The following is a 17,952-nucleotide window of genomic DNA, read 5'->3' on the forward strand; positions in this document are numbered from 1 at the left end:
AGTGAAGGAAGTCAGAGGACACTTGGCTGCCACCTGGTGGAACAAGGAGAGAGAAGAAAAGGCCAGATAGAAATTCCTGGCCAAACTGTCTTCAAAAAACCACGGGTCTCCTGTACAGGTGGTTGTGTGGGGCCTGTGATCCAGCTCGCCACACTCACCGCCCCCTCTTCACTCTCCACCCCTCCCCAGTTCTTCACCACTGGAAAAAAATGGACTCAAAGCTATAGTTCATACAATTGAAGATTTATGTAAGTTTAAGTGACTTAAGTTACTTATTTTTAAACTGCACAATGCTGAAGCCAGTCTAAAAAAGAATCAAACACACCACTGCAAGTTAATTCAATGAGTTACTTTTTTTTTTTTTTTTTTTTAACAGATTTGTACAGCAAAAAGTTCCCAGATCACAGTCTCTACCATACAGTCAACCGTCCAGTGTGCAGGAAGCCACAGGGGCCCTGGCCAGAGGGGCCAAGGGTGGCAGCTGCACTGCAGAGTTGACTTCTACTTACAGGTGATATGTGGCTGGAAAAATCTTGAGTTCCCTTTGTTCTCCAGTGTATCTTGTACAAAATATTACATTTGTTTAAACACATATTTACAGAGTTTGCACAAATAGAAAATGGGTACAAATTACAACCAGGCTTCGCAGGATACCAGTTCCCCTCCCCACTGACCAAGGTCAGGAGTGATGACCATTTCATATTTACAGTTGCAATTTAAAAAGTCTGTATTTAGAGACCTAGATGAAGTTTATAAAAACTGGTTAAATATCATCAATTCATTTATGTAAGCTGTACAAGTAGTGGATACCAATTAGTCAGTTCATGTCTTGCTCCCTGAAGAAAGATTTGAAGTAAAAGAAACCCTCTCAAGCAAGCAACACACATCCCTGGCCTGTCTGCCAGTTTGTTTGGATTCTGCCGGGGAAGGAGACAGAAGGAAGAAGGGAATGGAACAGGGGAAGAGGACAATCTGGTTGAGACTGTTTCTATTCTTTTCTTTTTTTTTTTTTAAACAGCTGAGAACCAGGATAAGCCAGCTGGCTTGTTAAACACTATCCTTTAGCTTTGAGAAGAGAACCAACCCATAGTTTCATCCTTTTTTCTCAGAGAGGAAACGTCTTCTCAATAGGACTACAGTATGGAGGAAGAAAGGACTTTCTGGAGAGGGCAATGTTTGTTATTCTGATGTTAATCTTTGACTTGAGTGCCAAGCCCAGTTTCAACAGTGCAAAAAAAGACTCTCAGGAAACAGCATGGGGAACCGGGGTCAAAGGCTTGCGTAGTAGCTGTCTACCCACTGGGCAAGGCCTCGCTCCACCAGGGACCGGTTTATCAACACCACCTAGAAAAGAAAGTTCCCTTAAAGCTTTGTCCATGACACCTTGGGGCCATCTCCCAAGCCAACATGAGCTCTCCCCTCCCCAGTTGCCACTGCAGGCAAGAGATGTACAAGACTAACAGTGTAGCCTGGACGCAATGGCTCATGCCTGTAATCCCAGCACTTTGGGAGGCTGAGGCAGGTGGATCACCTGAGGTCAGGAGTTCAAGACCAGCCTGGCCAACATGGTGAAATCCCGCCTCTACTAAAAATACAAAAATTACCCAGGCTTGGTGGCACATGCCTGTAATCCCAGCTGCTTGGGAGGCTGAGGCAGGAGAATCATTTGAACCCGGGAGACAGAGGTTGCAATGAACCAAGATCACGCCACTGCATTCCAGCCTGGACAACAAGAGCAAGACTCTGTCTCCCAAAAAAAAAACAAAAAAAAAAACGAGTAACAGGGTGGGGGGGGACATGGCTTGTGCTCTAGCCAACAGGAACATTTATTTAAGTGTTCTGTTGGCTGCTGTGGCATGAGGATACGTGTTTGTTTGTTTTGTTTTGTTTTGTTTTTTCTGAGACAGAGTCTTGCTCTGTCACCCAGGCTGGAATGCAGTGGCGCAATCTTGGTTCGTTGCAACCTCTGTCTCCCAGGTTCAAATGATTCTCCTGCCTCAGCCTCCCAAGCAGCTGGGATCACAGGTGTGCATCACCACACCCAGCAGATTTTTGTATTTTTAGTAGAGATGAGGGCCTTGCCATGTTGGCCAGGCTGGTCTCAAACTCCTGACCTCAAGTGATCTGCCCGTCTCGGCCTCCCAAAGTGCTGGGATTACAGGGGTGAGCCACTGTACCTGGCCAGGATAGGCTTTTTAATATGCTGAAGAAATCTAAGCTTTCATACCATAAGATAGAAGACAGAAAACCCAACCTACGGAAGGTCCCAGAAGGTCTCACACAGGGTTTCTCCACCTTGGCACTATTGACATTTGGGGTTGGATAATTCTTTGCTGTGGGGCGCTGTCCTGAATACTATGGGATGTTTGGAGGCATCCCTGGCCTCTACTCACTAGAGGACACTGACACCACCACCCCCAATCAGGATATCCAAAGTGTCCCCTGGGAGGTGCTTGTCTACAGTTATATCCTCTGATTAACTCAAGAGGAAACAAATCCCAGGACCAGCTCTTAATCAATCCATTACTTCGGGTCAGCAACACAGAAAGAAAAGAAGGGCAGAACTTACTTCATCTCCAACCACACTCCACAGCTGAATCAGAGGAAGACCAGTTGGACTGTAACTTGTCACCTGAAGAAGTGGGGAGGGGGGAGTATGATCTGGTTAGGTTTTGTGTCCCCACTCAAATATCATCTTGAATTGTAATCTCCATAATCCCCATGTTTCGAGGGAAAGACCTGGTGGGAGGTGATTGGATCATGAGGCGGTGTGCCCATGCTGTTCTCGTGATAGTGAGTTCTCACGAGATCAGATGGTTTTATAAGTATCTGACAGTTCCTCCTTCACATACTGTCTCTTGCCTGCCCGTCATGTAAGACATGCCTCTTCCCTTTCTGCCATGATTGTAAGTTTCCTGAGGTCTCCCCAGGCCTGCAGAACTGTGAGTCAATTAAACCTCTTTCCTTTATAGATTATTCAGCCCCGGTATTTCTTTATGCAATGTGAGAACAGACTAATATCAAGTATTAGCTACTTCATGCACCTTTCCTTATATACTACTGGTCAATCCAGGGACAAGCCACGGGAAAGAAGGTATTGAAAGGTCAGTTCCCAAGAACCCAGCCAGCCTGCCTCCCCTACCCCCACCAACCACACACCTGAGCAAGCAGTGCTGTATTCCCTGTCATCTCACTCATGGCGGCATCTGCTTCAGGTGAAAACTGGTCATCGTCTTCAGGAGGAAAAGGAAAAGCAGCATTTAGGCTGTCACTGAGGCAAGGCACCCTTGTCATATACATAAGTTTCAGGTGCATTCCAAGTAGAATGCTTCAGATGCTGTGGGACGGCAGTGGGGAGATCCACCCGGGTCAGGGAGAGAGCCTAGGCCTCCATACGACTCCCAGTGGATAAACTCAGGGCCGCTGCAGCATGTTGCCCACTGGAGCACAGACAACAGATGGACAGAAACTCTTGTCTTCACCACCAACATCACCACCAATACCACCAGCAGCAGCAGCAGCAGCACCACCACCATCACCACCACCAACTCGGGCGGTGGCAATGCAGAGCATATAGTATGTGTTCTTCCACCAAATTAGTAACACGCAGTGCTATCCCCACTTTACAGGAGAGAACACTGAGGCAAAGGTGGATTCCTGAAGGTCAACCAGTTCCCAAGTGGTGAAGGTGGGAATCAAACCCAGGCAGTTGGCCACACAGCCCAATAAGGGCAGCCACTCAGAAGGGGCAAGGTGCTGCAGCAGCATTCAGCTTTGCTGGGTTACAAAAGTTAACAGAACAATACACCCAAGGCAAGCAGTGGTAAGGATGGGAGAGACAGGGGTTTACCAAGGAAGATCTGGGAAAATCTTACTAAGGAGAAGGAGTTTCAGCTGGGTCTGGACAGATCGCTTAGAAGGACAGAATCCGAGAGGAAGGAGGGGCAACAGCAATAAAAGAAGCAAAACAAAGATCTTGCCCTAGTGCTCCCTCTGAGCCGACTCCAGCTAGACTGTAGTATTTCTAATGCATTTAATTGCTTAAGACAAGCAAGAAGAAGATCAGAAGGGGCAAACCTGGGGAGGGAATGGAATGGGATGAACTATCACCTACAAATACAAAATTCCTAGCCATAAACAGCTGCCATTTCATCACCCTCTACACACCAGACCTTAGGTTTATGTAATTCTCACAGCCAGCATCAAAGACAGGTACCATTCCCATGTTCTGGGGTGAAAGTTGAGGCTAAGTAATTTGCCCAAGGTTTTGCCAGTCCTCTTCCCTCTGACAATGCTTTCACAGTCTAAGACACCAGATAGCGTGTCCCCAACGTGTCCTGTGGAGCTGTGGCCTGGCTGAGCAGTACAGCACACCCTCTACCACCGGGGCTAAGACTTTGGGTCTGGACTATAATCTGGAAAGTGCCTTTGTTGGAAGCCCTTCAGTGCCTGAGGTCTGAGTACAGTCTAGAGCAGTGGATCTCAAAGGATCAGCAGCACTGGTCTCACCTGGGAACTTGATAGCAATGTAAGTTCCTGGGCCTAAGCCCAGATCTATTCAATCAGAAGCTCTTGAGTGGCAGCAACCTACGTTAGCATAAGTCCTCCCGGTGAGAACGGAGGCCCTGAGAGAGAAAGACCTACTCTCGACAACTGTCCCCAACAATCCCCCAAGCCAGAGGCCCCAGCTGTTACCTGACAGGGGCATCACGCTGTCCAGAAGGACTTCTGCTCCCTGAAATGGCAGGGTGACAAAGTCAGACCTGGGAAGGCAAGAAAGGAACAAGTTTAACGTGGACATGAAGGCTGACTCCACTCCAAGCCAGTATTCATCTTTGTACAGTGACGCCCACAACCTGGAATGCAGCAAAGCAGAGGGTTCGTACTTTGCAGCAGGCCACGGCTCACAGCACACCCAAACACAGAGAGCTGGCCCTGCTGCAAGCCTGACCTCAGAGGGACTTCCTACAGCAAATTCCTAAAAAGGAGCCCGCTTCACTTTTTTCCTTTTTTGTTGCTGTTGTAGAGATGAGGTCTTGCTATACTGCCCAGGCTGGTCCTGAACTCCTGCGCTCAAGTGACCCTCTCAAAGCGCTGGGATTTGCAGCAGGCCACCACGCCTGGCCCAGCTTCCCTTTTGAAGGATGATGCTGAGGATTCTTCCACAAGACAGGCCTTCTAGCTCAGTTTGGCTGAGCGAGTAATGGAGTTTGTTTCTATCAGACTCCGCTAAAACACAGTAAGCAGCAGGAGAGAAGTAACCCTCACCCAAGCCCTGGCACAACTGAGCCAGCCATGCAGAGATCACACATCCCAGACAAGCAGGGCGTAGGCCTGTCTGAGGCATCTCCGCTCACCTGATTTGCCGAAGCACGTCTACTTTCACCCTCTTATATCCGCCGTAGTCCACGTATCGAATCTCCACTTCGTTGGTCTCCTCGTAGGAGGCAACCACTTGGGCTCGCCACCACGCCCCGTCCGCACCAGGGGCGGCACAGATGACCGTTACTGCAGGGCAGGGAGCGGAGTGTGTGGAATGCCTGGCCCAGGGCAGGGAACCAAGGGCCACCTGGCCACTACCCACCTCCCTGCGTTATTTCTCAGAGACCTGCACCTCCGCAGTGCAGGGGACAGGAACAGCAACTGGCCCCAAGCAAAGCCTCCCCCAAGCCCAAGACCAGCTGAGGGAAGAACCTGGATGTGAGAAGTTCAGCCTAGAAAGTGTGCTGCCCCCAAGGCCATCCAGACTGAAAAGCATTCAGTCTAGATCCGTTACTCCAAAACTTACTGGGACCCAAGAGGGACACAAATGAATAGGAATGAACCAAGTAAACACAGCACTCAGGAATGGGGGCCAGGGCCAGCCTTATATTTAAGAGAAAGCCCCTGAAGAAATGAAGTGCAGCGGATCTTGGCATCCTCGTACCTAGGGTGTGCTCCAGCCCACAACTCAGATGGAGAGCTTGACCAGAAGGGGCCTCCTGGGCCTAAACCCCCTTCTTCTAACCTTTGCCTCTGGAAGGTGCTGACAGCACCTGGGCAGTCGCCCAGGATCAAGGGGTCACTAACCCACTGTAGGTCAGAGGAGATGAGACCATGAGGCAAAGGTTCCCAGCAGCACCCCAACAGCTCCCCCAGGCTGGCCAGGATGAGGACGTGTGACATGAGGCTGACTGTGCTGGGTCCTGACCCTCAGAGAGAACCCCTGGCAGTTACCCCTCGGACACCAGTTCAGTCTTTACTGCTGGGTTAAGGCAACTTTAGAGAAGCTGATGAAAACTAAATCCTTATCCTTCCAAAAGGAAAAAAGTAACACACAAAAAGCTACAGATCACTTCAAAAGTTTTCTGCTGCACTGAGGGACCCCGCCAGCCACTGGTGAGGAATGGGTTATGTTCTGACATTTGATCCTCTCTGATAAGGACAACAAAGATAATAATGACAAAGGCTGGGCTCAGACCCCAGATCCTGCTCACTTGGGCAAGTCACTTGAGGCTCAGTTTTCTCATCTGTTAAACACAGGTGACCCAACACACCGCACAGGCTTGTTGGACTTAGGGATTTTTTTATGGTAACCAGTATATGCATCAGGTGCTTTATATGTAACGCATACAGTATTCAACACTAATTCCTGGAACAAGTGGGTATCACCCCCTTTAACAGATAATAAATAGGTGGCAGATACTGTGACACTGGCTTTGAGGGAAAAAAAAGAAAAAATTAAAAAACAATTCGTGGCAGAGCTGGGATCTGAATCCCTGTGTCAAAACTCTACTCCAACACCCATTACTCTGCCAGCCAGTGGAAACCCCAGCTCTGCCTCGCCAGGAAACCCACCCCAGCTCCATAACAATGGCAAGAATTGAAGGACGCTGCTTCCATGAAGGATCCCAGAACAGCCTCCTCCTGATCAGGATCCAGGGCAGAACAGGCCACCCCAGGGGTCCCCCTTCCCGAACCCTCAGGGCGCTGCTTACTTTCCACCGGGGTGGGCAAAGTGGGGATTCCAGGCTGAGAGTAGCAGAGGTACATCTGCTGGTCGAGGCTGCGCAGCGCGTGGAAGGTAGGGTGTGTGTGCTGCTGCACGAACAGGTGCCCGGCATTGACCTGGTTGACCACAATGACCTCCACGGTGATGCCATCAGGCAGCATGAGCTGTATAGAGGGGAAGGGGCAGCAGTCACTGAAACAATCCCTCTCATCTCATCTTTGAATAAGTCCCGAGGCCCAAGGGCAAGTCTCTGGGCTGGCACATCTTTGAAAAGGGCAACTCAAGACAACATGGCACCCAGAAGGCAGAGGCTGAAGGACTACTTTAACAATAGAAAATGTGCAACACCCCTGTGGCTGTTGTCCTGCAATACTATGAGCAGCCCTTAGGGACAGTCTCACCTCAGGGCCAGGCAGGGAGGGTCTCACAGATACTGGGCAACCAAGAAGCAACTGCGGAGGTAGTGCTGGGCCTTGCACAGGCCTGGCAGGGTCCACCTACCAGTGGTGCCCTCCCTCCCACTTCCATTGATGAATCTGTAAGACCCAGGGAGGGCAAACACAGGAATGAGGTGGCCACTGAGAACAGGACTCCTGAAAATAAGCAGTAGGCAGGCCCTCAGGCCCTTTAGCCAACTCCTGTGGACTGGCAGCTGACCCCAGGAGCCTATGATCTGACAGCATCCACGTTGCCTTCCCAAGAGCAAGCAGTGGCCTCAGGTCAGGTCGGTGGTCAAGGTCTAGCAGAGTCTGCTTCCTATTTGCTCTCCCTCCTGCTGCTTACCCTCCTGAGGTCAGGAGTTCAAGACCAGCCTGGCAAATGTGGTGAAATCCCATCTCTACTAAAAATACAAAAATTAGCCGGGCATGGTGGAGCACACCTATAATCCCAGCTACTCAGGAGGTTGGGGCAGGATAATCGATTGAACCTGGTGGGCAGAGGTTGCAGTGAGCCAAGATCATGCCACTGTACTCCAGACTGGGCAACAGAGTAAGACTCTGTCTCAAAAAAAAAAAAAAAAGAAGAAGAAAAAAAGAGAGTCTAGGACCGAGCCTCCTGGGAAAAAAACTCTTGATTCAGGAGTAAAGCATAAAGTGGTATTCAGCCCACTCTCAAATATCCACAAGAAAAAGACATCCCGATCCTTTCTCTCCAGTCCAAGGGCCTTTGCAAAGGTGAAGACACAAAACTGAAATGCCTATCATCCTTTAAAAAAACAGACAGACAAACAGAAAAAAAAAAAAAAAAAAAAAAAAAAAAAAACACCCAGGAGGGCAATTTCCTTGAAGCAGCACAGTCAAGCCCATCTATGTAAAATGTAGTCTTTGGTCCACAGAACTCTGCAATTCTACTCCCGGTGAGATGAGGCCTTACTAGGGTCAGAGGCATACTGCAGGATATGGGCGACAGCCCTGAGAGACCCTGCAGTCAGCCGCACACAGGAGCCCCGGAGATGGCAGCTCTTCCCTCTGCCAAACTCCTGGGGCAACCTCCAAAGAGTCACTGGGCTTTCAGGCCTGGTGGGAAGTATTCATTCTTCTTTGCAATTTAGGCACCTCCTGGGGAGGGGGAAGGGGAAGGAGATCCTTCACCAGGGCCACTGCTAAGGCCTGACTCAACCAGAAGAAACAACAAGCACCATCCAAACCCATGATACTAGTCCCACTCAGGTCTCAGGTGTTGAATGGCGACCCTGGACACACCCAATCTCCTGGCTGAACTACACCATCCTTTCTAAGCAAATGCCTAGAAAACTTAAAAGGTGCCCAGGCAGCAGAGCCAAGGAAAGTGGTCCTCCCACATGGGGACCAAGAGGCCTCTGGTTTCCTGCCAGGACTATCACCACCTAACCCCTGTCCCCAGAACACAATCCCATAGCAGAACCGACCAGTGGAGGCCAGAGGGGAGAGGGCACAGGCACTCATGTGCACTTGGCCTTCTTAGCCTGAGGTCTGGGGAGTTTCTTGTTTGGGGTAGGTTTCGGGGAAAGAGGCAAGAAGTCCGGATCACCCAGTAGCACGCTCACCCAGGATGTCATTGGCAGAGAAGGCAGCGCCAGTGAAGGCAATGGGGGAGCGTAGATATTGGTGAGGTTCAGCTCCTTGAACTTCTTCCCAATCAAGTTCAGCGCTTTGTCTACATGATGCTGAGAGCCTAAATAGAGGATGGGGCCGGGACACACAATCACTGTAAGAGGAAAGTCACACACACACTCACAAAAACACAGCCACATACCCTACTCCACTGGACTTTGCATAGAGTCCAAGTGCATCTCTGAAGTACCAAAACACTTAAGCTCTCCTTTAGGAAGAAAGGCATCGAAGCCTTTCAAATGATACCTCTGTCATTATGATCCATGCTTTCCATGCAACAGGAAGAGGTAGGCAGCTGGGAAAACACCAAAGCGGAATTGTACACAGGGCACTTCTGCTTTGAGAGGAGGCTTTATGGGGTGGTGGGCACTGTGAACCCAGGACCCAGGCCCCGCCCAACCAAGCACCCACACTTCTCCTGGCCAAAGATCAGAGTAGGGAGGGACCTAAGTCTCCCGCAGGCAACTGAAATGGGGGAAAGGCTGGAGGGAAGACACCCAAGGCTCCCTTCCCTGGGATGAGAAGTAGGGTTTCCTATTCCAAAAAGATAGCAATAGAAACTCAGATGCTAGTCACTTCTATTTAATATTTCAGGTAAGAGGCAATACAAGCAGCAGATGCTACTGACCTTCTATGTGGCAGATCTGGACGCTCTGGGTGTAAGGCAGGGTTGAAATGTAGATCTTGGCACCAGATGTTTGCTTCAGAAAACTCACATACCGCCCCTGCTTGCCAATTAGCCGACCGACTAAGTGCTTCCAGAAAGAGAAAAAGAGTTGAGAGGATTAACGGGAAACCAATTCCCTGGACACCCAAAGACCTACTTCTGTTTTACACAAGATCACGCTCAAACATATTAGCTGTTACCATGTCAGCATTTATTTTCCAGGACTATTCTAAGCACTTACACTTACTCATAGTACCTATGAAACACAGATAACTTTATCACCATTCTGTAGACGGGGAAACAAGCCCAGAGAGGCTAAGGAACTATCTTAAGGTCACACAGCTGCTAACCAGGAAGTTGAACCAGGCAGTCTGGCTCCAGGACCAAGCAGTTCCCATTTCATCCCAAAAATGTGGCCCAGACCCAGAAAGCCGCAAAGGGAGCAGCATCTTCTCCTCTAAAACCCATGCTGAGAAGTTTTGCCAGCACACGATTTCTCGTGCCCCTCTCCCTCAGGTCTACTCAGATCCAAAGATAAAGGGGCTCGATTTGAAAATGAAGGTCTAGGCCGGGCGCGGTGGCTCAAGCCTGTAATCCCAGCACTTTGGGAGGCCGAGACGGGCGGATCACGAGGTCAGGAGATCGAGACCATCCTGGCTAACATGGTGAAACCCCGTCTCTACTAAAAAAATACAAAAAACTAGCCAGGTGAGGTGGCGGCGCCTGTACTCCCAGCTACTTGGGAGGCTGAGGCAGGAGAATGGTGTGAACCCGGGAGGCGGAGCTTGCAGTGAGCTGAGATCCAGCCACTGCACTCCAGCCTGGGCGACAGAGCGAGACTCCATCTCAAAAAAAAAAAAAAAAAAAACAAAGAAAATGAAGGTCTAAGAACCCTGGGCTCCCACTGCCAAGTGACAGCAGGTTGGAGCCTGCAGAGCAGGAGGCACGCAGAAGTGCCCAGTGCGCCAGAGTTCAAGGCGGACAGAAGGAGCCAAACTTAACCCTTACGTAAGACGGGCTCCCACACAACCCCCTCCCAGAGGAGCTACTGGGGACATGGTCCCTCCTCAGGCACAGCCTTTCTCGTCAAGCCCTTTGTAACCACTGAAGGAAAAGCAGGCAGGATGGGTAAGGACCCTCCAGGGAGGAAACCACCAAGAGAGCTGGCGACCCAGGGTCAAAACAGCCACTCTGACCCAGAGTTCAGACCAAGTCAAATCTCCACCCCAGCACAGAGCCCAGGGCCCTGGGAGAATGCGGTCTGACACATTATTTCCGAGCCCCAGAGACAAACATCAAGATCAAGCTAATATGTTGTAAGTTCTAACAGCAAGAAGCTCGAAACCACTTAAGCACTCAGGAATGGGGGACTGATGAAGTAAACTGACATTCACACAATGAATAATGCAGTTACAATTACATTTTCAAAGAAGAACATACAAAAATTAAATTGTTAAATATTTAAAGTATTAATTAAAGTGACATAATCTCAGTTTTGTTTAAAAACCACAGGGTGCCAGATGAGAAGGAAATAAAAGTCTTTCACAGTCACTCTCAAGGGTAGGATTAGAGCTGATTTTTATTTTCTGCATATATTTCTATACTTTTCAAGTTCTCTAAAATATGGATTTATACTTTGCTCAATTATAAAATACATTTTACGTTGGAGCACTTGAGCAGAGCTCAGTGAAGGGATTCTGGCTGGCCCCCACGGCCTCAGTGTTTTTTTCCAAATAGATCTCAGCCCCAGAATATGCAAGAACCACCCCCAAGGGAGAGACACACAGGCCTGCGAGTTTGAGAAGTACAAGAATAAGATGCTCCTGGAGGCAGCCGGAGGAATTCCACGTTGCAGGAAGCTCTCTGAGCCTTGGCAAAGTGTAGTGTGTCCTTTCCCCGCAGCCTTTGGCTGACCCAGGGGTCCTTCTGGTTTACTGTCCCTGTCCCAGCTCCCTCCCCCAGGTCTAATGGCCCTGGCCCCAGGGAGCTTTGCGGGTTACCATGGAACCAGCCTGGGGGACTCCACCCCTACCTTTGGCACCTCGATCTCCCAGATGATGAGGTCGACCTTCTTAGGGTTGGAGCCTGCCTGGGCATTTTGGAAGCTCTCAGTCTTCTTGAGACTGCAACAGCTATCCACGGAATCCATGCTGTTCCTGTCAGAACCTGCAGGGGAGGAAGCAGCAGGCGCGCACACACACAGACCCCAGCTCAGAGCAGCCAGTAACCCAGAACTCCCCAAACTCACATTCCCGGGAGGCCCTGCCCCACACCCGCTCCTCAAGCTTGGCAGGTGACTGTCAACTTACAGTCTAGAAGGCTCAGAACAACCCCAATGAAAGGAGGACTGGGGGTGTCGATACACCTAATTTTAGCCTGCCACTTACAGTCCCACTTGCTTAATTGGCAGCCGCACCCAGCCACAGCTGCTGGAGCAGAGACACAAGTGGTGAACTGGGAAGGGACAGACTGCGCCCAGGGAAGGGAAACCCACAGGGCAGGGGAGGAGACATGCTTGAGGTCCACATGGTCCTGAGAGCCAGACTGATGGACTGCAAACATCTTGACACCCTTCCAACTATCCTACCCTCTCAGTCCAAGGGTCGATCTCCTGTCCCCAGGGCCCAGTCCCAGGGTCACGGGTACAGGCCTTCAGCCAAGCAGAGCTAGACAAAGTCCTCATTGGCCTGCCTGAGGGCCCCATTCTTATACCTAGCGGGGACCTGCTCGTTCCTCTGCCATATGTGGACAAAAAAAGGAGAGTCTCCTTTCCCTTTGCTTAGGCCTGACTCGTGCAACTCTGAACACTCTTCTGGCTCAAATTGGTCAAAAGACGGAGCCAAAGCTCATGGCCAAGAAAACCCAATGGGAACAGGACTCTGCTCCCGACCTGGGCTGTTTCACTCTCGCTCAAGAGTGTGCCAAAGGGACCGTCACAAAAAAGAGGGTCCAGATCAGCTCAAGAGAAGTGGCCCTGGCTTAAATATGGATGACTCAATCACCAGAAATAGATCACTCCTGAGAGTCTATCAACTAGGTTACCTTCCACATGGTTTCTCCAAACCCTGGGCATAATCCTTTGCCAAGTAACCCATACACTGGATGCAGAGAACTAAGGCCCAAGAGATCCTGCTCCCAGCAAAGGAAGAATCACCTTCAAAGTGACTTCCCCCCTTAACCTAGGTGCTTGGAACAGGATTCATGTAGGGAAAAGTACCCCTTCTGGGGGAAGACTGCTTGGCTAGCCTGCTGGAAGCATAACAGGCTGACAGGGGTTGGGGAAGGGGGCGGGGCGCTCTGCTCACTCACAGCCCCCAGCCTCTGTCCCACAGAACGGGACTGGCTAACACCTGCCATCCCGATGGCGCCCAGCAGAGGCTCAGAACCACAGCAGGACTCTAGCAGGCTGCACTCAAAGGCCAGCTTCCAGCTCCCTCAGTGGGGTGGTCCCTGGACCCCTCTTAGCTTCAACTTTCTCACACACAAAGCAGGGCTGACATGAGGGTGCATGCGAGGCACTAACCTGGTGCTTGGCACCCACTGCATGCTCGTGGACAGTATTACCTCATTTCCACCCGCCATCTCTAAACCTCCCTGCCCATCACCATGGCTTAGGTTCGAGTCTAAACTCAGCAGGTCTGAGTAGCTACTACTATCCATCTAGAGTAGGCAGACAAGGCTGCGGGGCTTGTTAATTCAGCTGAGGGGCAGTAAGCAAAGGGAAACTCCTTTATTCTTAAAAAATAAATAAAATAAAAACCACCCATTTTAAGATGCAGTATTTTAAGAAACATTTAAACATCCAGAGATTAGGATGCATCATATAGTATCTGGCCTTCTATAATCATGACTGGTAGCACCTTTTTTCTTTCCAAGATACATAAAAACAGTAGTGTCGCAACAGCATCTTGGAGGTGACAAAATGTAGTGTGTGGTACAAACGAGATGCTGCCGAAAGTGGTAAAATTCCCGATAAAGATTCCCAACCTTCCTGGAGCTGAAATGGGAGGGAATGGCTCCAGGACAAACAAGTCAGAGAGTCACTGGGATATTCGTGGCCTCTCTCCATGAGATAAATGAAAACACCCCAGGGTGGCTGCAGAAGCAGGGTCAGGAGCTGCTGACCTGTAAGTTAGCGGTCTGAACTGTCTACGCTGGGGTCAGCACTCGAAAAACCCAGGACACCTCGTTATCAAAGTGCCCCGCTTTCCCGGGGTGGAGCTGCAACTGCACAGAAAGAAAATGGCTGAGGCTCTCTGCAAAGGTGACAGCGACAACTCAGGAAGCTTGAGCCTCCCACAAGTATTTAAAGCTGTGGCCATTCTTTGGGCACTTACCCTGTAAGAGCTTCTGGAGAAGGAAAGCAGGTGAAGACATGGGAACAAGCACATGATTAAAAGGAAATAAACCATTCAAAACACTCACACCCATACTTGGCACTCAAGGGAAGTAAAGCTAAGGAGGCCTCTCCATTAAAACACACACACACACACACACACACACACACACACACACACAGAGGTTAGTGTTGAAAAGAGAAAAAACATGGGCTGGGCATGGTGGCTCACACCTATAATCCCAGCTCTCTGGGAGGCCGAGGGCAGAAGGATCACTTGAGCCCAGGAGTGCGAGACCAGCCTGGGCAACACAGGAAGACTCCATCTGCACCAAAATAATAATTTAAAAAAAAAAAAGAAAAAAAGGCACACTAATGTTAATCAGTGAGCCCAACTTGGAGCTGGTTCCTTGGGAAGGGCTCACTGGGGAAGGTCAACGGTTGAGGAACCAAGTGACAGCTCCCAAGACTTGGGGTTTCAGAGCAATCTGACTCCTCAGTTACCCACCAGCTTTATGCTGTGTCCAGCTCTCTGCAGGTGGGGAAAAAAGCTGAAGAGCACCATGAGTCTGCTGCACAAGTTGCAGAAGGAAGAGGCAGACTGGCGGCCTTTCTCCAAGAAATACTGGGAGCGCCCCATCCTCTAAATGAACCTGAGACCCTCCTACCTCCTGAATGATCTGCTTCCACATCCATGGTCCATCCATCCTCAGCCCCCAAGTCTGACAACTCCCCCTTCAGCACCCCATTGCTGAAGGGCACAGTACTTTCTGGCAATGGCGGGGTGATGGCCTTGTCCCTGGAGCTTGAGCTGGTCTCTGTGCAAGAGTCTTCAAGCCCTGAAGTGCTGAGAGAATCTGAGCAGTGTCCTGGGGAAGCCACCAAAGGGACACTTTGGCTGCTGTCTGACATGCAGGTGACACATGTGGCATCTTCCACCAGGATGCCCGCCCGGTCTGGCGACTCTTCACCAGGGGTGGTCGGGGGCAGGCAGGGGGCCAGGGAGATGTGGTGTGCAGAAATCTTTGGTTTACTGTCCTTGATGGGGCTGGACAGAGGGCTGTTCAGGCAGCTCACGTAGGTCTTTGGTGGTGCTGAGCCCTCTGCTGGTAGGCCTGGCGAGGGGAGGGCAGCATCCAACAGGGCAGCAGCTGCCTCTGCTATGGCAGGTTCCCCAGTGTCGGAGCCCAAGACAGTTTGCTGGTGAACTGGGACACAGCTCTCTTCCTCCTGCCCTTGGAGCTGACTGGCCTGATACACGCAACCTGCAACCTTGTCCACCGCGGTGGCCAGCACCTGTTCGCTTGCTTCCGAAATCACTTGGGAGATTATCTGGAAGGCAGCCTGCTCAATCTCCTCATTTCTATCCAAGCCCTCCCCATTTCTATCCAAGCCCTCCCCATTTCTATCCAAGCCCTCCTCATTTCTATCCAAGCTCTCCTCATTTCTATCCAAGCTCTCCTCATTTCTATCCAAGCTCTCCTCATTTCTATCCAAGCTCTCATTTCTATCCAAGCTCTCCTCATTGCCCAGTTCTCCCTCAACATCTCTGTCCTGGGCTTTGGCATCTATGATTGGGGGTGCTGGTGCCACATCGTCCTTTGGCAGCTCTGTGTAAGCCGACTCGATGAACCTACTTGGCAACTTCTCTGCTACATACTCTTCCTCCTGCACCGGCCCCACCTGGGATGAGCTGCTCTTCCCCTTCTCTTCTTCCCCTTCTAAAGAGGCTAGGTTGGGGGCCTTGCTGTTCTCCAATTCCAAGACACGCTCCTGAGACAATAGATCTTCTTCAAGCACCTTTTCCCCCAACACAGCATCACCGGTCCCTTCGGCCCCACCTGTCTCTCTTGCCCTCTCCCCAGAGCCATGCTCCTCCGGGGGGGCTGCAGGGTAGCCTGGCTGGCCCCTCCCTGGCACCCTGCTGAACGGGGACTCTTGCTTACACACCTCAGCTGATTTGTGGGGGAATAGTACACCCTTTGGAGATGAAAGGGGGCACTCTAGAGGAATCGATTTGGTTTCACCACCTGTCAGGGCTAGTTCCAGCTTTGTACTGTTGTGTCTGCATGTTCCTGGTTGCAATCTCATGTCTATGGTGTTAGGAAGACTGCCCGAGGACTCTGATCTTCGGCGAGGTGGGTGTGCCCGGAGCAATGCCGGTGGCTCTGCAGGCAGCTTGCTCACGGTGGACAGTTCCTTTTCTGGCGGCTCTGTGACACTGGGGGGCATGGACACTACTTCGGCACAAATGTCCTCCATGGGAAGAGGTTCTTTGATGGCAGAGTCAGCCCTCAGCTGCACAGCACCAGCCTCCACCTGCTCATCATGGCTGCTGACGTGGCCTTTTTTACGAGAGAAAAACCACCACCAGCCGAGAAGTGCCAGCATCCCAGGCAATGCCAAGGGGAAGAGTGAACGGAACTGGATTGCCATCCTGCAGGCTTGAAGTAATTACACCTGGGGAGAGCAGGACAGAGGGGAGGAGGAATGTTACAGAGCCAGGTAGGAGGATACTGGCAACTGCACATGCAAGACAGTCAACAGGGTAGGGCCGGAGCCATCTCCCCCACCTTCCCTGCCCTCCAAGAGGAGCACACTCTCAGCTTGTACCAGTCCACCCTCTGTGTGATCCACTGGGGGTCAGAGGCCAGGAAGAGGCATCTTCCCCTCCATGCTCCCCAACTCACACACCCTCTTGAAACAAACCGAGCATTCTATTCTTTAACCCAGATTCCTCCCTTCATCACTTCATGATGCCAAAGTCTTCCTATGTTCCCCAAAGGGGCTGGCTCTGCTCAGTGTGGCTCAGTTCTCTAAACTCACAGAACATTTTTATCTATCAAGTGGCATCGGAGCATTTCAAACCCCCATGGAATCCACATGTACATGGGTTCCTCACATCTACCCACAAAATGAGTCAATGAAATGGCACTTCATTACTCAGCAATTAGAGACGCTGAGAATGAAGGAGGAATAAAATTTCAAATGGCTAAGGAGATGCTCCAGGGTGAGGGACCAACACAGCAAACTGCAGCATGAAGGTCCAGGTCAGACTTGGAGGACTTAAGTACAGGCAGTTCCCGATCTTCCAAGGCTCAACTTAGAATGTTTCAACTTTACAATGGTGTGAAAGCAATACCCATTCAGTGGAAACTATACTTCCAATTTTGGATTCTGATCTTTTCCTGGACTAGCGATATGTGATGCGCTACTCTCTCGCGATGCTAGCTCCCAGTCATCCACTCTATCACAAGGGTGAACATCGGGCATCCAGAGTGGACCATGCTGCTAGGTGATTTTGCCCAACTGTAGACTAATGTGAGTGTTCTCAGCTCGTGTAAAGTAGGCTAGGCTAAACTATGGTGTTCAGTAGGTTAGGTGTATTAGATATGTTTATTTTTGATTTATGCTATTTTCAGCTTATAATGGGTCTACCAGGATGTAACTCCATTGTAAGCTGAGGAGCATCTGTACCCTCGTGGGGTCAGTGAGGGTGTCCTAGCACCCCACTGCGTAGTCTGGACCTTATCCTGTAGACAACAGAGAACCAGCACAGGTCTGTAAGGCACACACACCAAATTGCTTCTAGAAGGCAATTCTGGGAACAGGATGAAAAGTGCATCGAGGCTGGGCGTGGTGGCTCATGCCTGTAATCCCAGCACTTTGGGAGGCAGAGCTGGGCAGATCATCTGAGGTCAGGAGTTCGAGACTAGCCTGGGCAACACGGTGAAACCCTGTCTCTACTAAAAATACAAAAATTAGCTGGGCGTGCTGGCAGGCGCCTGTAATCCCAGCTACTCAGGAGGCTGAGGCAGAAGAATCACTTGAATCTGGGGGGCAGAGGTTGCAGTGAGCCGAGATC

At 50.5% G+C, this 17,952-nt stretch overlaps 1 protein-coding gene across 4 annotated transcripts in view; it reads right to left on the reverse strand.

Annotated features, from left to right (window-relative positions):
- Positions 1-227: 227 nt before the first annotated feature.
- AKAP1 (A-kinase anchoring protein 1) overlaps positions 228-17,952 on the reverse strand; it is a 37,020-nt gene continuing 19,295 nt past the window's right edge. For all 4 annotated transcript variants that reach the window (XM_023204576.1, XM_023204571.1, XM_023204574.1 and 1 more), the window contains 10 exons: positions 14,756-16,547; positions 11,784-11,917; positions 9,713-9,839; positions 9,018-9,145; positions 6,978-7,155; positions 5,358-5,508; positions 4,696-4,763; positions 3,160-3,233; positions 2,570-2,632; positions 228-1,344 (listed from right to left, as the gene is read on the reverse strand). In XM_023204576.1, the coding sequence (XP_023060344.1) occupies positions 1,270-1,344; positions 2,570-2,632; positions 3,160-3,233; positions 4,696-4,763; positions 5,358-5,508; positions 6,978-7,155; positions 9,018-9,145; positions 9,713-9,839; positions 11,784-11,917; positions 14,756-16,523 (2,766 nt within the window). In that variant the 5' untranslated portion in view covers positions 16,524-16,547 and the 3' untranslated portion in view covers positions 228-1,269. The remainder of the gene's footprint in view (positions 1,345-2,569; positions 2,633-3,159; positions 3,234-4,695; positions 4,764-5,357; positions 5,509-6,977; positions 7,156-9,017; positions 9,146-9,712; positions 9,840-11,783; positions 11,918-14,755; positions 16,548-17,952) is intronic.

This window comes from Piliocolobus tephrosceles, chromosome 16 (genome assembly GCF_002776525.5).
Source record: "Piliocolobus tephrosceles isolate RC106 chromosome 16, ASM277652v3, whole genome shotgun sequence".
Lineage (NCBI taxonomy): Eukaryota > Metazoa > Chordata > Mammalia > Primates > Cercopithecidae > Piliocolobus > Piliocolobus tephrosceles.